A 24,680-nucleotide genomic window follows, 5' to 3' on the forward strand; every position below is an offset into this window, starting at 1 on the left:
TTTCACAAAAATGATATTTTTGCCCCCAATTTTTTATTTTCCCAAGGGTAAGAGAAAAAATTGGACCCCAAAAAATCTTGTGCAATTTGTCCTGAGTACTCTGATACCCCATATGTGGGTGTAAACCATTGTTTGGGCGCATGGCAGAGCTTGGAAGGGAAGGAGCGCCATTTTACTTTTTAATGCAAAATTGACTGGAATTGAGATGGGACGCCATGTTGCGTTTGGAGAGCCCCTGATGTGCCTAAACATTGAAACCCCATACAAGCGACACCATTTTGGAAAGTAGACCCCCTAAGGAACTTATCTAGATGTGTGGTGAGCACTTTGACCCACCAAGTGCTTCACAGAAGTTTATAATGCAGAGCCGTAAAAATAAAAAATATTTTTTCACAAAAATGATCTTTTCGCCCCCAATTTTTTATTTTCCCAAGGGTAAGAGAAGAAATTGGACCCCAAAAAATGTTGTGCAATTTGTCCTGAGTACGCTGATACCCCATATGTGGGTGTAAACCATTGTTTGGGCGCATGGCAGAGCTTGGAAGGGAAGGAGCGCCATTTGACTTTTCAATGCAAAACTGGAATTGAGATGGGACGCCATGTTGCGTTTGGAGAGCCCCTGATGTGCCTAAACATTGAAACCCCCCACAAGTGACACCATTTTGGAAAGTAGGCCCCCTAAGGAACTTATCTAGATGTGTTTTGAGAGCTTTGAACCACCAAGTGTTTCACTACAGATTATAATACAGAGCCGTGAAAATAAAACATCTTTTTTTTCCCACAAAAATGATTTTTAGCCCCCCAAATTTTTATTTTCCCAAGGATAACAAGAGAACTTGGACCCCAGAAGTTGTTGTTCAATTTGTCCTGAGTACGCTGATAACCCATATGTTGGGGTAAACCCCTTTTTGGGCGCACGGGAGAGCTCGGAAGGGAAGGAGCACTGTTTTACTTTTTCAACGCAGAATTGGCTGGAATTGAGATCGGATGCCATGTCGCGTTTGGAGAGCCCCTGATGTGCCTGCACAGTGGAAACTCCCCAATTCTCCCTGAAACCCTAACCCAAACACACCCCTAACCCTAATCCCAACGGTAACCCTAACCACACCCCTAGCCCTGACACACCCATAATTCTAATCCCAACCCTAATCCCAACCGTAAATGTAATCCAAACCCTAACCCTAACTTTAGCCCCAACCCTAACCCTAACTTTAGCCCCAACCCTAACCCTAACTTTACCTCCAACCCTAGCCCTAACCCTAGCCCTAACCCTAACTTTAGCCCCAACCCTAACCCTAGCCCTAATGGGAAAATGGAAATAAATACTTTTTTTAATTTTATTATTTTTCCCTAACTAAGGGGGTGATGAAGGGGGGTTTGATTTACTTTTATAGCGTTTTTTATATCGGATTTTTATGATTGGCAGCTGTCACACACTAAAAGACGCTTTTTATAGCAAAAAAGTTTTTGCGTCTCCACATTTTGAGACCTATAATTTTTCCACATTTTGGTCCACAGAGTCATGTGAGGTCTTGTTTTTTGCGGGACGAGTTGACGTTTTTATTGGTAACATTTTCGGACACGTGACCGTTTTTTATCACTTTATTCCGATTTTTGTGAGGCAGAATGACCAAAAACCTGCTATTCATGAATTTCTTTTAGGTGAGGCGTTTATACCGTTCCACGTTTGGTAAAATTGATAAAGCAGTTTTATTCTTCGGGTCAGTATGATTACAGTGATACCTCATTTATATCATTTTTTTATGTTTTGGCGCTTTTATACGATAAAAACTATTTTATAGAAAAAATAATTATTTTGGTATCGCTTTATTCTCAGGACTATAACTTTTTTTTTTTTTCTTTGATGATTCTGTATGGCGGCTCATTTTTTGCAGTACAAGATGACGTTTTCAGCGGTACCATGGTTATTTATATCCGTCTTTTTGATCGCGTGTTATTCCACTTTTTGTTCAGCGGTATGGTAATAAAGCGTTGTTTTTTGCCTCGTTTGTTTTGTTTTTTTTTTTCTTACGGTGTTTACTGAAGGGGTTAACTAATGGGGCAGTTTTATAGGTTGGGTCGTTACGGACGCGGCGATACTAAATATGTGCACTTTTATTGTTTTGGTTTTTTTATTTAGATAAAGAAATGTATTTATGGGAAGAATATTTTTTTTTTTATTATTATTTATTTAGGAATTTTTTTTTATTTTTTTTTACACATGTGGAAAAATTTTTTTTTACTTTGTCCCAGGAGGGGACATCACAGATCGATGATCTGACAGTGTGCACAGCACTCTGTCAGAGCACCGATCTCACTGACAGGGCTGCAGGCTTACCTGCACTGAGCAGACACTCGGTAAGCCACCTCCTTCCCTGCAGGACCTGGATGCCGCGGCCATCTTGGATCCGGGACCTGCAGCGAGGAAGGAGGTAGGAGACCCTCAGAGCAATGCGATCACATCGCGTTGCTCCGGGGGTCTCAGGGAAGCCTGCAGGGAGCCCCCTCCCTGCGCGATGCTTCCCTATACCGCCGGTACACTGCGATCATGTTTGATCGCGGTGTGCCGGGGTTAATGTGCCAGGGGCGGTCCGTGACCGCTCCTGGCACATAGTGCCGGATGTCAGCTGCGATAGGCAGCTGACACCCGGCCGCGATCGGCCGCGCTCCCCCCGTGAGCGCGGCCGATCGCGTATGACGTACTATCCCGTCACTGGGAATTAAGTCCCAGGTCACCTTGACGGGATAGTACGTCAGATGGGATTAAGGGGTTAATTACTGTAAATAAATCCAGAGTTGCCTTTCAGGTGCTGTTTATGTGTGTGGTACATTTTATCCAAAATGATTTTGAGCATGGAGGTCTTAAAGGAAATCTAAGAGCAGCATAATATAGAACAAGAGAGCCTGATTCCAGGAATATGTCACTTGCTGGGCTGTGTGTCATAGTTTCAATACAGTCAGTGTTTTATCAGTACGAGATTACCAATGCCTGACTAGATCTCAAGTGCTAGGCAGTCCAGCTGATCTGTGTAACCCCGCCTCCACCACTGATGTGTGGTGTACACTGTAAGCAAGCTGCCAATCAGGGATATGGGAGGGGTTATACAATCTACATTAGAGAAAACAGGGATTCTATCAAAACTGCACCAAGCAGTTCAGTAAGTGACACATCACTGGAATCAGGATTTCATGCCCTGTGTTATGCTGCTCTCAGATTACGGCACATAAAAAAAATACCTGTTGACACATTATCTTAAACTTCCACTATGTGAAAGGAGTAGCAATGCGCAGGTATATTCACCAATAATTTTCAGATGATGGCTCAACATATCAATTGATTAAATCAGGATTGTTGTTTTTTTTGTCAATATTTGTGTTGTTTTCTAGTTTTTTCTTTTTATTGCATATCACAATTTGTATTGAAAATACAAAATCTAAATCTTGCAATTTTTACATTGACCACTGGGGCTTTTTTTTAGATGTTAATTTCCTATTGTTTCAGGAAATAATAAATGTACATTAGTCACAATGGATGTATCCCTATCCTATTTTTTGTATTGAATACTCCTCTAATCAGCGTCGGAAGAGGTCATTATGAAGGGAGGGGGTGCAGAGTCAGCTGTTAAATCGCCTATTGTCAGTGGTGGATCCTGTGTTATCAGTTGTGTATAGAGGTGTTACCTGTTATTGTGACCCTCCCTCTGATGATAACGAGCCTGATGGAAACTCTTCCTGAAAGGGCTGGAAGTATGAGTTTAAAGAAGCCTCAGTGGTCATTGTGAAAATTGCAAGATTACGAGTGTTATATTTTTTTTGTAAAGCTCTTAAAAATGGATAAAACTAGACTGAAATCTTGCAATTTGCACACTGTTTATAAGGCGTATTCTTCCTGTTCTATCCAGAAAACTTTTCAGCAGTCTTATTATCATCACAGACAGGATTAAAAATAGGGGTGACAAAAAAACAACAACTGTTATTTCGAAAAACAGTGACATTGAGACCAGATAAATACATATTTATGGCAAATGACAGGTCCTCTTTAATTCGTAACATTTAACTATCTGCAGAAGTTGCTGACTGCATATTGTTACACTTGGGTTTTCCAAAAAAATATTGCACTATATTTGAGTTGTGTTTTTTTACAGCCTCTGCTGTGTTCGCTGCACATTAAATTTTGATTTGGTCTGTGGTCATAAATCACTCAGAAAGAGACAGACGAGAGCTACAAACTCAAGTTGAATGAGCTCACTGACAGTTTCTTAGTTAATTCAGCCACCAATAGTGTTATGATCTGGTGGCCTAGGAGCAGCATGAGACGTACTCTGGAGAAGGTGGTACCTGTACTGACCGCAGACCCTGAACTTAACACCACAACTAGAAGTAGCCGTGGAATGTACCTAACACTCCCTAGACATCTCGACACAGCCGGAGGACTAAATACCCCTAGAGATAGAAAAGGGAAAACTATCTTGCCTCAGAGAAAATCCCCAAAGGATAGACAGCCCCCCACAAATATTGACTGTGAGAGGAGAGGGAAATAACATACGCAGACTGAAATCAGGATTTAGCAAAGGAGGCCGCTCTAGCTAAATAGAAAGGATAGGACAGAGTACTATGCGGTCAGTATTAAAACACTAGAAAATATCCACCACAGAAAATACAAAATCTCCACATCTAACTAAAGATATGGAGGGTATATCTGCCTCTCCAGAGATACCAGCTTGGCTGAACAAATCCTTATACAGACCAAGCTGGACAAGACAAAACATGGAAAAGAACTGAACAATAAGGTCCACAGCATGTGGACTGCAAAAAACAAAGCCAGAACTTATCTTTGATGAAATGAACAGCAAGCAGGAGAGACCAGGCAGGGATGTGAATCCTCCAGGAACAATGGACAACTGGCACTGACTAAAGGATCAAGCAAGACTAAATAGCCCAGTCAGAATTGCAATAAGTGGACACACCTGATGAATGCAGCGATCCAAAGACAGCAGCGCTACCACTTATAACCACCGGAGGGAGCCCAAGAGCAGAATTCACAACAGTACCCCCCCTTGAGGAGGGGTCACCGAACCCTCACCAGAGCCCCCAGGCCTATCAGGACGAGCCAAATGAAAGGCACGAACCAAATCGTCAGAATGAACATCGGAGGCAACAACCCAAGAATTATCCTCCTGGCCATAACCCTTCCATTTGACAAGATACTGAAGCTTCCGCCTCGAAAAACGAGAATCCAAAATCTTCTCAACCACATACTCCAACTCCCCATCAATCAACACCGGGACAGGAGGATCAACAGAGGGAACAACGGGCACCACATATTTCCACAACAAAGATCTATGAAAAACATTATGGATGGAAAAAGAGGCTGGAAGGGCCAAACGAAAAGACACTGGATTGATAATCTCAGAAATCCTATAAGGACCAATAAACCGAGGCTTGAACTTAGGGGAAGAAACCTTCATAGGAACATGACGGGAAGACAACCACACCAAATCCCCAACCCGAAGCCGGGAACCAACACACCGACGACGGTTAGCAAAACGCTGAGCCTCCTCCTGAGACAACACCAAATTGTCCGCAACATCAGCCCAAATTTGCTGCAACCTGTCAACCACAGAGTCCACCCCAGGACAATCAGAAGGCTCAACCTGCCCTGAAGAAAAACGAGGATGAAAACCAGAATTACAAAAGAAGGGTGAAACCAAGGTAGCAGAACTAGCCTGATTATTAAGGGCAAACTCGGCCAATGGCAAGAAAGCTACCCAATCATCCTGATCAGCAGACACAAAGCATCTCAAATAAGTTTCCAAAGTCTGATTAGTTCGCTCGGTTTGGCCATTTGTCTGAGGATGAAATGCGGAAGAAAAAAGACAAATCAATGCCCAGCCTAGCACAAAAGGCCCGCCAAAACCTAGAAACAAACTGGGAACCTCTATCGGACACAATATTCTCCGGAATGCCATGCAAACGAACCACATGCTGAAAAAACAACGGAACCAAATCAGAAGAGGAAGGCAATTTAGGCAAAAGTACCAAATAAACCATCTTAGAAAACCGGTCACAAACCACCCAGATAACCGACATCCTCTGGGAAACCGGAAGATCAGAAATAAATCCATAGAAATATGCGTCCAAGGCCTCTCAGGGACCGGCAAAGGCAAAAGCAACCCACTAGCACGGGAACAGCAAGGCTTGGCCCGCACACAAGTCCCACAGGACTGCACAAAAGAACGCACATCCCGTGACAAAGAAGGCCACCAAAAGGACCTACCAACCAAATCTCTGGTACCAAAAATCCCAGGATGGCCAGCCAACACAGAACAATGAACCTCAGAAATCACTTTACTAGTCCATCTGTCAGGAACAAACAGTTTCCCCACTGGACAGCGGTCAGGTTTATCAGCCTGAAATTCCTGAAGAACCCGTCGTAAATCAGGGGAGATGGCAGAAAGAATCACCCCTTCCTTCAGAATGCTGACCGGCTCAAGGACCCCAGGAGAATCAGGCAAAAAACTCCTAGAGAGGGCATCAGCCTTAACATTCTTAGAACCCGGAAGATACGAGACCACAAAATCAAAACGGGAGAAAAACAGGGACCATCGGGCCTGTCTAGGATTCAGCCGTTTGGCAGACTCGAGGTAAATCAGATTCTTATGATCGGTCAAGACCACAATACGGTGCTTGGCCCCCTCAAGCCAATGTCGCCACTCCTCAAATGCCCACTTCATAGCCAACAACTCACGATTGCCGATATCATAATTGCGTTCTGCAGGCGAAAACTTTCGAGAAAAGAATGCACACGGTTTCATCAAGGAACCATCAGAATTTCTCTGAGACAAAACGGCCCCTGCCCCAATCTCAGAAGCGTCAACCTCAACCTGAAATGGAAGAGAAACATCCGGCTGATGCAACACAGGGGCAGAAGTAAATCGGCGTTTAAGCTCCTGAAAGGCAGAAACAGCCGCAGAGGACCAATTCGTCACATCAGCGCCTTTCTTCGTCAAATCGGTCAGGGGTTTAACCACACTGGAGAAGTTGGCAATGAGACGGCGATAAAAATGAGCAAAGCCAAAACATTTCTGAAGGCTCTTCACGGATGTGGGCTGGATCCAATCATGAATGGCCTGAACCTTAACCGGATCCATTTCTATAGATGATGGAGAAAAAATTAAGCCCAAAAAAGAAACCTTCTGTACTCCAAAGAGGCACTTAGACCCCTTCACAAACAAGGCATTATCTCGAAGGATCTGAAATACCATCCTGACTTGTTTCACATGAGACTCCCAATCATCTGAAAAAATCAAAATATCGTCCAAATATACAATCATGAATTTATCAAGATAATTCCGAAATATATCATGCATGAAGGATTGAAACACAGATGGAGCATTAGAGAGCCCGAATGGCATCACAAGGTATTCAAAATGGCCTTCGGGCGTATTAAACGCAGTTTTCCATTCGTCACCCTGCTTAATACGAACAAGATTATATGCCCCTCGAAGGTCAATCTTAGTAAACCAAGTAGCCCCCTTAATCCTAGCAAACAAATCCAAAAGCAAAGGGTATTGGAATTTGACCGTGATCTTATTCAAGAGGCGATAATCAATACAGGGTCTCAAGGAGCCATCCTTCTTGGCAACAAAAAAAAACCTGCTCCCAATGGTGAAGAAGATGGCCGAATATGCCCCTTCTCCAAAGACTCCTTAACATAACTCCGCATGGCGGCATGTTCTGGCACCGACAGGTTGAAAAGTCGTCCCTTAGGGAACTTACAGCCTGGAATCAAGTCAATAGCACAATCACAGTCCCTATGCGGTGGAAGGGAACTGGATTTGGGCTCATCGAATACATCCTGGAAATCTGACAAAAACTCAGGAATTTCAGAAGAGGGGGAGGAAGAAATTGACATTAAAGGAACGTCACCATGAACCCCCTGACAACCCCAACTAGTCACAGACATAGATTTCCAATCTAATACCGGATTATGCACCTGTAACCATGGGAAACCCAGCACAATAGCATCATGCAAATTATGCAACACCAGAAAACAACAATCTTCCTGATGGGCTGGCGTCATGCGCATGGTCAGCTGTGTCCAAAACTGAGGTTTATTTTAAGCCAACGGTGTAGCATCAATGCCCCTCAAAGGAATAGGACTCTGCAAAGGCTGCAAGGGAAAACCACAACGTCTGGCAAATTCTAAGTCCATTAAATTTAGAGCGGCGCCTGAATCCACAAATGCCATGACAGAAAATGACGATAATGAGCAGATCAGGGTCACAGATAACAGAAATTTAGGTTGTACAGTACTGATGGTAACGGAACTAGCGATTCTCTTGGTACGCTTAGGGCAATCAGAAATAACATGAGCAGAATCGCCGGAGTAAAAGCACAACCTATTCTGACGTCTGAATCATTGTCGTTCAGCTCTAGACACAATCCTATCACACTGCATAGGCTCAGGACTCCGCTCGGATCACAATGCCATAGTGTGCACAACTCTGCGCTCGCGCAAGCGCCGATCAATCTGAATGGCCAGAGACATAGAATCACTCAGACCAGCAGGCGTGGGGAACCCCACCATAACATCTTTAACGGATTCAGAAAGACCCTTTCTGAAAATTGCCACCAAGGCATCCTCATTCCATTTTGTCAGCACAGACCATTTTCTAAATTTCTGGCAATACGATTCTGCCGCTTCTTGACCCTGACACAGGGCCAACAAGGTCTTCTCCGCATGATCCACTGAATTAGGTTCATCATACAATAACCCTAGCGCCTGAAAAAAGGTGTCTACATTAAGCAAGGCCGGATTCCCAGATTCCAGGGAAAATGCCCAATCCTGAGGATCACCACGCAGCAGAGAGATGACAATTTTAACCTGCTGTATGGGATCACCAGAGGAACGGGGTTTGAGAGCAAAAAACAGTTTACAGTTATTTTTAAAGCTCAAAAATTTGGACCTGTCTCCAAAAAACAAATCAGGAGTAGGAATTTTAGGCTTCAAAACCGGAGTCTGAACGATATAATCGGAGATACCCTAAATACTAAATACTCTAGCAGCAAGTTGATCCACACGAGTAGCCAATCCCTGAACATCCATGCCAGCGCCAAACTCCTGAGTCACCCAGAGGTAAAGAGGGAAGAAAAGACACAACAGACTACAGAAAAAAAAATGGCTCAGCACTTTCCTTCCCTTCTTCTGAGATGCGATTAACTCATTGTTGGCCAATTGTACTGTTATGATCTGGTGGCCTAGGAGCAGCATGAGACGTACTCTGGAGAAGGTGGTACCTGTACTGACCGCAGACCCTGAACTTAACACCACAACTAGAAGTAGCCGTGGAATGTACCTAACACTCCCTAGACATCTCGACACAGCCGGAGGACTAAATACCCCTAGAGATAGAAAAGGGAAAACTATCTTGCCTCAGAGAAAATCCCCAAAGGATAGACAGCCCCCCACAAATATTGACTGTGAGAGGAGAGGGAAATAACATACGCAGACTGAAATCAGGATTTAGCAAAGGAGGCCGCTCTAGCTAAATAGAAAGGATAGGACAGAGTACTATGCGGTCATTATTAAAACACTAGAAAATATCCACCACAGAAAATACAAAATCTCCACATCTAACTAAAGATATGGAGGGTATATCTGCCTCTCCAGAGATACCAGCTTGGCTGAACAAATCCTTATACAGACCAATCTGGACAAGACAAAACATGGAAAAGAACTGAATAATAAGGTCCACAGCATGTGGACTGCAAAAAACAAAGCCAGAACTTATCTTTGTTGAAATGAACAGCAAGCAGGAGAGACCAGGCTGGGATGTGAATCCTCCAGGAACAATGGACAACTGGCACTGACTAAAGGGTCAAGCAAGACTAAATAGCCCAGTCAGAATTGCAATAAGTGGACGCACCTTATGAATGCAGTGATCCAAAGACAGCAGCGCTACCACTTATAACCACCGGAGGGAGCCTAAGAGTAAAATTCACAACACAATAGACAGTGAAACACAAAGGCTATAGAAGCTAAATGGTCCAAAAAATTTTAATGGCATTTTTTTTTAGCAGAAAATACATGCATTGAAGGAAACAAAAAGGCCCTAAAGCATCTGAATCTGTGTAGGGTTCTGTTTATAAATCACACCGATGTTGACCCATTACTTGCCAAATTAACAATTTATTTATTTATTTATTTTTTTTAATGACAGATTTTTAATGATTTGGGTCCTAATGAATCAGAAACATAATTTGCAAAAAATTTTTCAAGTACGGATTTTTCAGAAATATTCAATTAAAAATGACAATGACATGATTTCCTATTTTGTAAACATTCATTTTACAAACACAACACAAAAAATTGGACCTAATTATAAAAATTATAAAATCTTAGTCGCTAGAAGCTAAAGATTAGGCGTCCCCAAAAAAAGGACCTTGGTAGATAATGGGTTAATAGGATGATGAAATGAACATGTATTAAAACTGACTGTAATCATTATACCAGATCTTATCTGATGTCTCATGTTGCAGATATCTTCATATTCTCTTATTTTTCATTTTCTTCTTTTCTGAAAAAATTAGAAAGTAATTTCCAAGGGACCTAAACGGCCATAAACGCTATCGGTGATAAAATGAACAATACCATGGTAACAACCAGATCTAGCAGATAACGGGCTGTAATATAGATTTATCATCGGTGCGGCCTGGTAGGAATCCTATAATTTAGACAACTCCTTTCAATGCATTCTATCAACAGTGCCCCGGATTAGCTAGCTCTTTTTGCTCAGGAGTATCGCCAACCATTTTCCCCGGTTGGCAGGTTCCCAGGTTGACGTAAGAAAAGGATTTATACTGGTTATCAGGGACATAAAGGGTTTGTTCATTTTTGGGGACAGCATTCTTATGGAAATGTTTTCATTTTGGCAATAGGTTTTCATTACAAATTTAACCCCTTTTGGCCTTTTACAGGCTCTATATTCCACTGCAGGTTCAATGTTTATGTGGTCTGTGGTAATAAATCATCTAAGAGGAGCTAAAAAAAAAAAAAAGTGACAAACTTTAGCAGACCTCAAGAGAAAGAGCTCACTGATGGATTTTTCAGTTAACTAATTCTGCTCCTAGCATTTGATAGTGTAACACAGGGACTATAGAAGACAAACTGTACAAATTTTAAAAAAATCCAATAGCAAAAGTTATTTTTTACTCCAAATACATTTAGGTAAAAAGTACAAAAAAAGTCTGCAAAGTATATTACTAAGGGATTCCTTGAGTAAGCAAGGATTGTCCACAGGGAGACCACCTTTAAATTTGTGTAAATTACCATTTTATCAATGTTTTTGTCTGAAATTCCACCTTAAATGTAACATTCTGAGAATACAATAGCAAGAAATAAGGACAGAAAAAAAGCGAGAATAAACTACAGAATCTGACTACGCTGGGTTTGTTTGTAGTCTGTAACCACGGCGACACAGGTTTGCACAGAAGATTTATATTAAAGGCATTTTGGAAAGTTGATTATTTTTTTAATATATTTTCTTCTCTTTAAAAGCAGTGGAATCGCCAAAGACGGGCTCGGACTGGCCCATAGGGTAACAGGGCAATCCCCGACGGGCCCCCAATCTCCCTGTATGGGCAGTACTTGGCAATAATTCACTTGATTAACTCTGTACAGAAAAAAAGCGTCATCTCATCATTCATTAACCACGCTTCCCAGTTTATTATTATATAGATATATAGATACATTTGTAAGCGAGGGTAGTCTAATATTTGTATGCAGGTGAAAAGTGCCCCCCCCCCCCAAAGTCAACGTTACTGGTGGGCCTTTGGCATCAATATCAGCCATTACCAGACTGGTAAGGTTTGTGGACTGAATAGCAAATACATCTGCGTTGTCATGTGTGGAAATCTTATTAGGTATGCTGATATACAGTACAGACCAAAAGTTTGGACACACCTTCTCATTTAAAGATTTTTCTGTATTTTCATGACTATGAAAATTGTACATTCACACTGAAGGCATCAAAACTATGAATTAACACATGTGGAATTATATACTTAACAAAAAAGTGTGAAACAACTGAAAATATGTCTTATATTCTAGGTTCTTCAAAGTAGCCACCTTTTGCTTTGATGACTGCTTTGCACAGTCTTGGCATTCTCTTGATGAGCTTCAAGAGGTAGCCACCGGGAATGGTTTTCACTTCACAGGTGTGCCCTATCAGCTTTAATAAGTGGGATTTCTTGCCTTATAAATGGTGTTGGACCATTAGTTGTGTTGAGCAGAAGTCTGGTGGATACACAGCTGATAGTCCTACTGAATAGACTGTTAGAATTTGTATTATGGCAAGAAAAAAGCAGCTAAGTAAAGAAAAACGAGTGGCCATCATTACTTTAAGAAATGAAGGTCAGTCAGTCCGAAAAATTGGGAAAACTTTGAAAGTGTCCCCAAGTGCAGTGGCAAAAACCATCAAGCGCTACAAAGAAACTGGCTCACATGAGGACCGCCTCAGGAAAGGAAGACCAAGAGTCCCCTCTGCTTCTGAGGATAAGTTTATCCGAGTCACCAGCCCCAGAAATCGAAGGTTAACAGCAGCTCAGATTAGAGACCAGGTCAATGTCACACAGAGTTCTAACAGCAGACACATCTCTACAACAACTCTTAAGAGGAGACTTTGTGCAGCAGGCCTTCATGGTAAAATAGCTGCTAGGAAACCACTGCTAAGGACAGGCAACAAGCAGGAGAGACTTGTTTGGGCTAAAGAACACAAGGAATGGACATTAGACCAGTGGAAATCTGTGCTTTGGTCTGATGAATCCAAATTTGAGATCTTTGGTTTCAACCACCGTGTCTTTGTGCGACGCAGAAAAGGTGAACGGATGGACTCTACATGCCTGGTTCCCACCGTGAAGCATGGAGGAGGAGGTGTGATGGTGTGGGGGTGCTCTGCTAGTGACACTGTTGGTGATTTATTCAAAATTGAAGGCATACTGAACCAGCATGGCTACCACAGCATCTTGCAGCGGCATGCTATTCCATCCGGTTTGCGTTTAGTTGGACCATCATTTATTTTTTAACAGGACAATGACCCCAAACACACCTCCAGGCTGTGTAAGGGCTATTTGACCAAGAAGGAGAGTGATGGGGTGCTACGCCAGATGACCTGGCCTCCACAGTCACCAGACCTGAACTCAATCGAGATGGTGTGGGGTGATCTGAACCGCAGAGTGAAGGTAAAAGGGCCAACAAGTGCTAAGCATCTCTGGGAACTCCTTCAAGATTGTTGGAAGGCCATTCCCGGTGACTACCTCTTGAAGCTTGAAGCTCATTAAGAGAATGCCAAGAGTGTGCAAAGCAGTCATCAAAGCAAAAGGGGGCTACTTTGAAGAACCTAGAATATCTACTATATAATTGTTTAAGGGTCACTTCCGTCTTTCTGTCTGTCCTTCTGTCTGTCTGTCTTTCTGTCTGTCATGGATATTCATTGGTCGCGGCCTCTGTCTGTCATGGAAATCCAAGTCGCTGATTGGTCATGGCAAAACGCCCACGACCATTGCCACGACCAATCAGCAACGGCCATAGTCCGGCAGCAAAATGGCCGCTCTTTCCTCCCCGCAGTCAGTACCCGCTCCATACTCCCCTCCAGTCACCAGTCAGCCCTCACACAGGGTTAATGCCAGCGTTACCTGAGCGCGGTGTAACGCACTCCAGTTACGCAGCTATTAACCCTGTGTGACCAACTTTTTACTATTGATGCTGTGTATGCAGCATCAATAGTAAAAAGATCTAATGTTACAAATAAGAATAATAATAAAAAAAAAAGGTTATTCTCACCCTCCGACGTCGCCCGCTGTCCTCGTCAGTGCAAGCGGCAGGTTCCGGTGCCAAGGATGCTATGCGAGAAGGACTTTCCATGACGTCACGGCCTGCGCTCATACCAACCCTGGGACCGGAAGCTGCCGCGTGCACCGCACACAGGCGCCAGGACTTCAAGGGGCCTTCGGAGGGTGAGTATATGTTTATTTTTTATTTTAAGTCTTTTTTAACCACGCATATAGTGCCCACATTGCTATATACTACGTGGGCTGTGTTACATACTGCGTGGGCTTTGTTATATACTACATCTCTGTGCTATATACTAACGTGGCTATGTTATATACTGCATGGCTGTGCGTGGGCTGTGTTATATATTACGTGGCCAGTGTTCTATACTGCGGGGGCTATGGTATATAGTGCGTGGCTGCTATGTACTACGTGGGCTGTGCTATATATTACGTGGCCAGTATTATATACTACGTCACCTGTGTTATACTGCATGGCTGCTATATACTGCGTGGGCTGTGTTATATACTGTTTGGGCTGTGTTATATACTGCATGGCCACTGTTATATACTGCGTGGCCTGTATTAACGCAGCAGGTATTCTACAATATGTATGTATGTATATAGCAGCCACATAGTATATAGCACAGGCCACGTAGTATTTGTCTGCTATATACTACATGGCTCCTATATACTACGTGGCCTGTGCTATATACTATGTGGCTGCTATATACATACATACATACATATTCTAGAATACCCGATGTGTTAGAATCGGGGCACCATCTGGTAAGACATAATTTCAGTTGTTTCACACTTTTTTGTTAAGTATATAATTCCACATGTGTTAATTCATAGTTTTGATGCCTTCAGTGTGAATGTACAATTTTCATAGTCCTGAAAATACAGAAAAATCTTTAAATGAGGTGTGTCCAAACTTTTGGTCTGTACTGTGTATGTCATCTACTGTTAGAGAAATCTGGGTGATGGGGGACCGTGTTTGGGGGTTTAGGAAGTTCTCCTTTATATATACATCCAGGATGCATATTTGAGGAATATGAGGATATCGCCAATACGGAGGATCTGTCCTTTTATTGAGCAGTGCACATATAGGAATGTTAGGCCATTGGGATGCCGGCCAGCCGTGATATCCCAGCCATTCTTCATCTTCATCCCCTTGTGAGCCTCCATCGTGCCTCCATTCGTTGTTTGGCCTCTATTGTGATAGAAAATGAAGGAGTTCCCTGTCTGTATCTTCACAGGACTGTACTAAAGAATAATGACTTAAGATCGAGGCAGGAGTTAACCACACACCTCACCAATCAGTGGCCTTCCCCTGGAACTCTGGATGTTAAAGCTGTGGCCCTGGAGACATTGCTCTACCAAAAGCACAATGAACAGTGGGATGAGTAAGTGGAATATGTCATTGTTGTCGAAGCCATACCAACCGGAGACCCAACGAAAATACCCCGGCGCTATGGCCGAGACTGCAACAGAACTGGTGAAGACATATCAACTTCTGAGGCCCCTAAAATGCATAAAATATATATTTGGGGTGAATTGATAATATTCTTGTCAATGGTCGTCACTGGGATCATCTAATATTAGTTACATTGCTTTACAAAAAGTAGAATTAAAGGCGCTCTCACCGTACACCGGATATACTGGAGCAGAGTTACTACAACTGTATTGTTTAGAAACGTAATCTAGACAGTCTGAAAATGTGCCAAATTTATTAAAAGGTCCCATGGATGATACATGTGGTGCATCTTGGGGACCGATTTATCCATAGCTTTTTTTTAATGTCACTTTTCTTTTTTTTTTTTGTCTTCAGAATGGCGCACACTGTACATTATTTTTTTTTCATGAAATAAAAAAAAATGCTCTTTATTTTTGTCTTTTACCTACTTTTGTGTCTTTTTAGAGCAAAAAAAAGAGGAAAATGTGCCTGTAAAATTTTAAGGCGTAGATAAAATCACTCCCAAAGGGGGACCGGAATAGACTCGCTCAAACATTTTTATGATTTAGTATAAGTCACAATTAATGAATTGGCCTTAAACATCTGGAAAGCAAAAACTCCAGCCACAACGGCAAATTAAAAAAAAAATAAATATATATATACACTCACTGGCCACTTTATTAGGTACACCTGTCCAACTTCTTGTTAACACTTAATTTCTAATCAGCCAATCACATGGCGGCAACTCAGTGCATTTAGGCATGTAGACATGGTCAAGACAATCTCCTGCAGTTCAAACCGAGCATCAGTATGGGGAAGAAAGGTGATTTGAGTGCCTTTGAACGTGGCATGGTTGTTGGTGCCAGAAGGGCTGGTCTGAGTATTTCAGAAACTGCTGATCTACTGGGATTTTCACGCACAACCATCTCTAGGGTTTACAGAGAATGGTCCGAAAAAGAAAAAAAATCCAGTGAGCGGCAGTTCTGTGGGCGGAAATGCCTTGTTGATGCCAGAGGTCAGAGGAGAATGGGCAGACTGGTTCGAGCTGATAGAAAGGCAACAGTGACTCAAATCGCCACCCGTTACAACCAAGGTAGGCCTAAGAGCATCTCTGAACGCACAGTGCGTCGAACTTTGAGGCAGATGGGCTACAGCAGCAGAAGACCACACCGGGTACCACTCCTTTCAGCTAAGAACAGGAAACTGAGGCTACAATTTGCACAAGCTCATCGAAATTGGACAGTAGAAGATTGAAAAAACGTTGCTTGGTCTGATGAGTCTCGATTTCTGCTGCGACATTCGGATGGTAGGGTCAGAATTTGGCGTAAACAACATGAAATCTTTGGGATGTGGTGGAACGGGAGATTCGCATCAGGGATGTGCAGCCGACAAATCTGCGGCAACTGTGTGATGCCATCATGTCAATATGGACCAAAATCTCTGAGGAATGCTTCCAGCACCTTGTTGAATCTATGCCACGAAGAATTGAGGCAGTTCTGAAGGCAAAAGGGGGTCCAACCCGTTACTAGCATGGTGTACCTAATAAAGTGGCCAGTGAGTGTATACAGTGCCTAAAAGTAGTATTCAACCCCCTGCAGATTTAGCAGGTTTAATAAGATGCAAATAAGTTAGAGCCTTCAAACTTCAAACAAGAGCAGGATTTATTAACAGATGCATAAATCTTACAAACCAAAAAGTTTTGGTGCTCAGTTAAATTTTTATAAATTTTAAACATAAAAGTGTGGGTCAATTATTATTCAACCCCTAGGTTTAATATTTTGTGGAATAACCTTTGTTTGCAATTACAGCTAATAATCGTCTTTTATAAGACCTGATCAGGCCGGCACAGGTCTCTGGAGTTATCTTGACCCACTTCTCCATGCAGATCTTCTCCAAGTTATCTAGGTTCTTTGGGTGTCTCATGTGGACTTTAATCTTGAGCTCCTTCCACAAGTTTTCAATTGTGTTAAGGTCAGGAGACTGACTAGGCCACTGCAACACCTTGATTTTTTGCCTCTTGAACCAGACCTTGGTTTTCTTGGCTGTGTGCTTTGGGTCGTTGTCTTGTTGGAAGATGAAATGACGACCCATCTTAAGATCCTTGATAGAGGAGCGGAGGTTCTTGGCCAAAATCTCCAGGTAGGCCGTGCTATCCATCTTCCCATGGATGCGGGCCAGATGGCCAGGCCCCTTGGCTGAGAAACCGCCCCACAGCATGATGCGGCCACCACCATGCTTGACTGTAGGGATGGTATTCTTGGGGTCGTATGCAGTGCCATCCAGTCTCCAAACGTCACGTGTGTGGTTGGCACCAAAGATCTCGATCTTGGTCTCATCAGACCAGAGAACCTTGAACCAGTCAGTCTCAGAGTCCTCCAAGTGATCATGAGCAAACTGTAGACGAGCCTTGACATGACGCTTTGAAAGTAAAGGTACCTTACGGGCTCATCTGGAACGGAGACCATTGCGGTGGAGTACGTTACTTATGGTATTGACTGAAACCAATGTCCCCACTGCCATGAGATCTTCCCGGAGCTCCTTCCTTGTTGTCCTTGGGTTGTCCTTGGGTTAGCCTTGACTCTTCGGACAAGCCTGGCCTCGGCACGGGAGGAAACTTTCAAAGGCTGTCCAGGCCGTGGAAGGCTAACAGTAGTTCCATAAGCCTTCCACTTCCGGATGATGCTCCTAACAGTGGAGACAGGTAGGCCCAACTCCTTGGAAAGGGTTTTGTACCCCTTGCCAGCCTTGTGACCCTCCACGATCTTGTCTCTGATGGCCTTGGAATGCTCCTTTGTCTTTCCCATGTTGACCATGTATGACTGCTGTTCACAAGTTTGGGGAGGGTCTTAAATAGTCAGAAAAGGCTGGAAAAAGAGATAATTAATCCAAACATGTGAAGCTCATTGTTCTTTGTGCCTGAACTACTTCTTAATACTTTAGGGGAACCAAACAGAATTCTGGTGGGTTGAGGGGTTGAATAATAAATGACCCTCTGAAAAGACTTTTCACAATTTAAAAAAAAAATAAACAAAGAAATAACATTCTTTTTTGCTGCAGTGCATTTCACACTTCCAGGCTGATCTACAGTCCAAATGTCACAATGCCAAGTTAATTGCAAATGTGTAAACCTGCTAAATCTGCAGGGTGTTGAATACTACTTGTAGGCACTGTATATATATATATATATATATATATATATATATATATATATATATATATATACAGTAAAGACCAAAAGTTTGGACACACCTTCTTCTCACTTAAAGATTTTTCTGTATTTTCATGACTATGAAAATTGTACATTCACATTGAAGGCATCAAAACTATGAACTAACACTTGTGGAATTATATACTTAACAAAAAAAGTGTGAAACAACTGAAAATATGTCTTATATTCTAGGTTCTTCAAAGTAGCCACCTTTTGCTTTGATGACTGCTTTGCACACTCTTGGCATTCTCTTGATGAGGTTCAAGAAGTAGTCACCGGGAATGGTTTTCACTGCACAGGTGTGCCCTGTCAGGTTTAATAAGTGGGATTTCTTGCCTTATAAATGGGGTTGGGACCATCAGTTGTGTTGTGCAGAAGTCTGGTGGATACAGAGCTGATAGTCCTACTGAATAGACTGTTAGAATTTGTATTATGGCAAGAAAAAAGCAGCTAAGTAAAGAAAAGCAAGTGGCCATCATTACTTTAAGAAATGAAGGTCAGTCAGTCCGAAAAATTGGGAAAACTTTGAAAGTGTCCCCAAGTGCAGTGGCAAAAACCATCAAGCGCTACAAAGAAACTGGCTCACATGAGGACCGCCCCAGGAAAGGAAGACCAAGAGTCCCCTCTGCTTCTGAGGATAAGTTTATCCGAGTCACCAGCCCCAGAAATCACAGGTTAACAGCAGCTCAGATTAGAGACCAGGTCAATGCCACACAGAGTTCTAGCAGCAGACACATCTTTACAACAACTGTTAAGAGGAGACTTTGTGCAGCCGGTCTTCATGGTAAAATAGCTACTAGGAAACCACTGCTAAGGACAGGCAACAAGCAGAAGAGACTTGTTTGGGCTAAAGAACACAAGGAATGGACATTAGACCAGTGGAAATCTGTGCTTTGGTCTGATGAATCCAAATTTGAGATCTTTGGTTTCAACCACCGTGTCTTTGTGCGACGCAGAAAAGGTGAACGGATGGACTCTACATGCCTGGTTCCCACCGTGAAGCATGGAGGAGGAGGTGTGATGGTGTGGGGGGTGCTTTGCTGGTGACACTGTTGGGGATTTATTCAAAATTGAAGGCATACTGAACCAGCATGGCTATCACAGCATCTTGCAGCGGCATGCTATTCCATCCGGTTTGCGTTTAGTTGGACCATCATTTATTTTTTAACAGGACAATGACCCCAAACACACCTCCAGGCTGTGTAAGGGCTATTTGACCAAGAAGGAGAGTGATGGGGTGCTACACCAGATGACCTGGCCTCCACAGTCACCAGACCTGAACCCAATCGAGATGGTTTGGGGTGAGCTGGACCGCAGAGTGAAGGCAAAAGGGTCAACAAGTGCTAAGCATCTCTGGGAACTCCTTCAAGATTGGTGGAAGACCATTCCCGGTGACTACCTCTTGAAGCTCATCAAGAGAATGCCAAGAGTGTGCAAAGCAGTCATCAAAGCAAAAGGTGGCTACTTTGAAGAACCTAGAATGTAAGACATAATTTCAGTTGTTTCACACTTTTTTGTTAAGTATATAATTCCACATGTGTTAATTCATAGTTTTGATGCCTTCAGTGTGAATGTACAATTTTCATAGCCATGGAAATACAGAAAAATCATTAAATGAGAAGGTGTGTCCAAACTTTTGGCCTTTTCTGTATATATATATATATATATATATATATATATATATATATATGTGTATGTATGTATATATATGTATATGTATGTATACGCTGTATGTATGTGTGAAGATATTTTAAAATAATACTTTAATAAGGTGCAAGAAGAATTTGGCTCAAGTAAAAAGGCTAAAACACCAAAAAGTATACAAGCAAAAGGCTCCAATAATCAATAATAAATTGGGCCCTTTAACAATACACCATATATTCCTTCCTTATTGCCCATAATGTGCACCAAAGTTTTGGAAAACATTTATGAGTGACATTGTCGCTTTTCAGGCTTTGGACCCTTCTTGCTAGATCACATAACTCTTCCGAGCAACTCTTTATATAATTTAAAAAAAAATCACACCTATGTACCTGTCTGTGTGTTTTTGACACTTTTTTTAATTATATATGTGTCCAAAACACACGGGCAGAGGAGTGATATTGGTGATCATACTGTGGTGGGGGGATTATACTGTGTGGGGGTCATACCGTAACGCTTTGTTGGATCATATTGTGTTGGGTGGCAGTAAGGGCATCATGCTGTGTGTGTGTTGGGCAGTGGAGTCCAGTATACTGAATGAGGATCTGTAGGACCATCGTACTGTGTGTGGAAGCTGTGGGGACATCACACTGTTTTGAGGGGGGAGCTGTTGATCCAAGTACAATGTTTGAATAGCAGAAGTATGTTTTACAGCCTTTTATAAACCTTAAAATCAGTAAATGATATTGTTTTGATATGCTCAATAATAACCCAAAAAATTAATATTAAAGGGGTTGTCTGTGTGACTGCACTCTTGAGAATCCTTCCACTGCACGCACTGTGCCCTGCGAAGATTCGCTGGTATGTGCGCCACGAACGGCGGTCAAGTATATGATATGCATACCCCTGGGCAGGACCCATCTAGTATCACGGACCTGCCTGTTGTGTTCCTTGGTCTTCATGATGCTCTCTGTGCTTCACACAGAACCCTGAGACTATCCCAGAGCAGGTGCATTTATACGGAGACTTGATTACACACAGGAGGATTATATTTATCATCATTAGGCATTTAGGACAACATTGGATCATTCAGAGATCCACAATGAACTTCTGGAGTGAGTTTGCTGCACTGAAAGTAAAGGGGCCGAATAATATTGCACGCCCCACTTTTCAGTTTTTGATTTTCCAGAAAAATTTTAAATAACCAATAAATTTCGTTCAGCTTCACAATTGTGTTCCACTTGTTGATTCTTCACCAAAATTTTACATTTGGTATCTTTATGTTTGAAGCATGATATGTGGGAAAAGGTTGAAAAGTTCCAGGGGGCCGAATACCGTATTTTCCGGCGTATAAGACGACTTTTTAACCCCCGAAAATCTTCTTAAAAGTCGGGGGTCGTCTTATACGCCGGGAATCGACTTGTACGCCGGTGTATATGGTGGGTGGGGAGGGGGAGTGATCCTGATGACGAGGGGGCGTCTCACAGGAAAGTGAGTAATCCCCATTACCTTATCCTAGCGGTGCAGCGTGGGGGTGTCAGTGCTGGGAGCGGCGGCAGCTGCTGTGCTCTGGTGCGGCGGCTCCTCTTCTGTGTGGGGCCTCTGTGCTGTGAGGTGGCGGCGGCAGCGGCGTATCTTTATCCAGTTGGGGCTCCTCCGGCATCTCCTTAGCCCTGGAGGCCCCGCCGCAACTCCATCGGTGCAATGTGGTGGCCTCCGGGAAAATGGCCGCTGCTCAGATTCAGATCTCGTGTCCCGAGATTTCGGGACGAGATCTGAATCTGAGCAGCGGCCATTTTCCCGGAGGCCACCGCATCGCACCTATTGAGCTGCCTCCGGGAAAATGGCCGCTGCATTGCACTCATGGAGTTGCGGCGGGGCCTCCAGGGCTAAGGAGATGCCGGAGGAGCCCCAACTGGATAAAGATATGCCGCCGCCACCGCCACCGCCACCGCCCAGCACAGAGGCCCCACACAGAAGAGGAGCCGCCGCACCAGAGCACAGCAGCCGCCGCACCAGAACACAGCAGCCGCCGCCACTCCCAGCACTGAGACCCCCACGCTGCACCGCTACGATAAGGTAATGGGGGATACTCACTTTCCTGTGAGACGCCCCCTCGTCATCAGGATCACTCCCTCCCCCCCCCAAAAGGCACATATTCACCGGCCCTATAAGACGACATAGGGTGTATAAGAAGACCCCCGACTTTTAAGAAGATTTTATATTTTAACTGGTAAAGTTGGGGGGTCGTCTTATACGCCCAGTCGTCTTATACGCCGGAAAATACGGTACTTTCACAAGGCACTGTAAATACCCCTCTTTCTTTATAGATATTTATGACGTTAATAAAACATCTCCAGTATACTTTATATGGAGAAAAGTATTTCCGGGGATGGGGAAAAAAAAACATGAAGTTAAATGTTGATTGGAACATATAACCGCAATCAATTCCTATAACCATCAACAAGCTTCTCACACCTCAGCTGGAATTTTGGACTCTTCTTTTGCAAACTGCTCCAGGTCTCTCATAGTTGAAGGCGCCGTCTCCCAATGTCGGTTTTAGGATCTCTCCACAGGTGATCAATGGGATTTAGATCCGGAGTCATTGCTGCCACTTCAGAATTCTCCAGCCCTCTGTTTCCATCCATTTCTGCATCCATTTGAAGTATGTTTGGGGTCATTGTTCTGCTGGAAGACCCATGACCTAGGACGCAAAACCCTGCTTCCTGACGCTGGGTACTACATTGTGACACAAAATCTGTTGGTAACCTTAAGATTTCATGATGCTTTGCACGCAGTCGAGGCACCCAGTGCCAGAGGTATCAAAACAAATAAAATTAAAAGCAGAAAATAATCGAAATAAATTTACCATTAGCATAAACTATGTGTCACAAACAAAACAGTCTCAAAATCGGTGGGATATGTTGAAGAATTTCAGAGTTGTTAACACATAAAGTGACATTGGTTAGGTTTCAAAAAAATGTGGCCCGGTCATTAAGGGGTTAAACGGTATCTAAAAGATTAAACCCATTATCATCGGGTACAGGGCTATGACGGGTCAATGCACGATGGGCGCTAACGTCACCATTGCTGCCGTTTTGTAAAAACCTCAATAGACCGTCAGCCATCGCTGTCAGGATTGAGATGTTTGCTGGGATGAAAATGAAAGATGTGATTTTGTAGAACATCATAATGGGTAAAATGACATGTGCTACTCCAGGGAGGGAGGCGGAAAATGCTTAAATTAGTAGTTATTAAACAGCTCTTCTGCCCACACACGGTGACAGCTGTAGCTCCGCTCGTCAGTACGGCCGTGGGTTTTGCAACCTACAGCACTTTCATCTGTTTACGTAAAGGGTAACAGTTATTTTAATTTTTATTTAATAAATCAATAGGACACGTGAAAATAAGGAACTTTGTAATATATGTTATCAGAGAAATCTACTTCTTTCTCTGCCAGAATTGATCATTTATGATCAAAATTCTCAATTCTGAGATCAAATCTATATTCAGTGAAGAATTTCCCATTACTGAGATAGGAAAATCGCGTACAGATACAGCTTCGTATGTTTTATGCACGATCATCTACTATTTATATGTGCAAACACTCCGACATGTCTCTTCGATCATCCGTAAATCTTCCTGCCTGTCCTATGGTGGCACCCTCCGTTGTTTGACGTGGATTTGCTTTGGGTGCGCACGAGCATTAGCCCCATTGTCTTTGTCAGGCTAATACTTGGAGTTTTTTGGTGTTTCTATTTTTCGTGTTGGTGTTTGTGTTATTTTTGTATCCGATTTTCTTTCCAGCACAAAGCCAGAAATCCACACATTTAAAGGGAATAAGTCAACAGAAATGTACCCATTGTGTAAGTCCAGGTTTATTTGCAACATTTATCTTCTAAAAAATTTAGATGTTTTTTTTTTATTATTTTAACATCACTTTCTTTAAAAAAAATTTTTTTTTTACTCTGAGCTTTGACATCCCCTATTGTTAATGGTAGATCCTTTGTTACCTACTGTACATAGACGTGTTATCAGTCATTGTACAGGAGGAGGAAGTGAGCTGTGACATCACATATTATGAATGGTGGATTCTGTGTTACCTACTGTATATAGAGGTGTTATCAGTCATTGTACAGGAGGAGGAGGTGAGCTGTGACATCACATATTATGAATGGTGGATTCTGTGTTATCTACTGTATATAGAGGTGTTATCAGACATTGTACAGGAGGAGGAGGAGGTGAGCTGTGACATCATCTATTGTGAATGGTGGATCCTGTGTTATCTACTGTATATAAAGGTGTTAACAGTCATTGTTCAGGAGGAGGAGGTGAGCTGTGACATGACCTATTGTGAATGGTGGATCCTGTGTTATCTACTGTATATAGAAGTGTTATCAGTCATTGTACAGTGACATCCCCTATGAATAGTGTCATCCCCTATGAATATTTACTGCTCATCCTCCACTTCACCACCACAGCATTTATCTGATGAAGGTCCATGCAGGCCGAAATGTTATCCACTAGCTGTTGATCCACGGA

At 42.8% G+C, this 24,680-nt stretch overlaps 1 protein-coding gene across 5 annotated transcripts in view; it reads left to right on the forward strand.

The window, feature by feature from the left end:
* The window catches only part of RUNDC3B (RUN domain containing 3B), a 198,573-nt gene that overhangs the window by 164,321 nt on the left and 9,572 nt on the right, over positions 1-24,680 (forward strand). For 2 of the 5 annotated variants that reach the window (XM_077268259.1, XM_077268258.1), the window contains one exon: positions 15,093-15,239. The exons of the other annotated variants lie outside the window; for them this stretch is intronic. In XM_077268259.1, coding sequence (XP_077124374.1) covers positions 15,093-15,239 — 147 coding nt within the window. The remainder of the gene's footprint in view (positions 1-15,092; positions 15,240-24,680) is intronic. 5 annotated transcript variants of the gene reach the window in all.

This window comes from Ranitomeya variabilis, chromosome 6 (assembly GCF_051348905.1).
Source record: "Ranitomeya variabilis isolate aRanVar5 chromosome 6, aRanVar5.hap1, whole genome shotgun sequence".
In the NCBI taxonomy this organism is placed as follows: Eukaryota; Metazoa; Chordata; class Amphibia; order Anura; family Dendrobatidae; genus Ranitomeya; species Ranitomeya variabilis.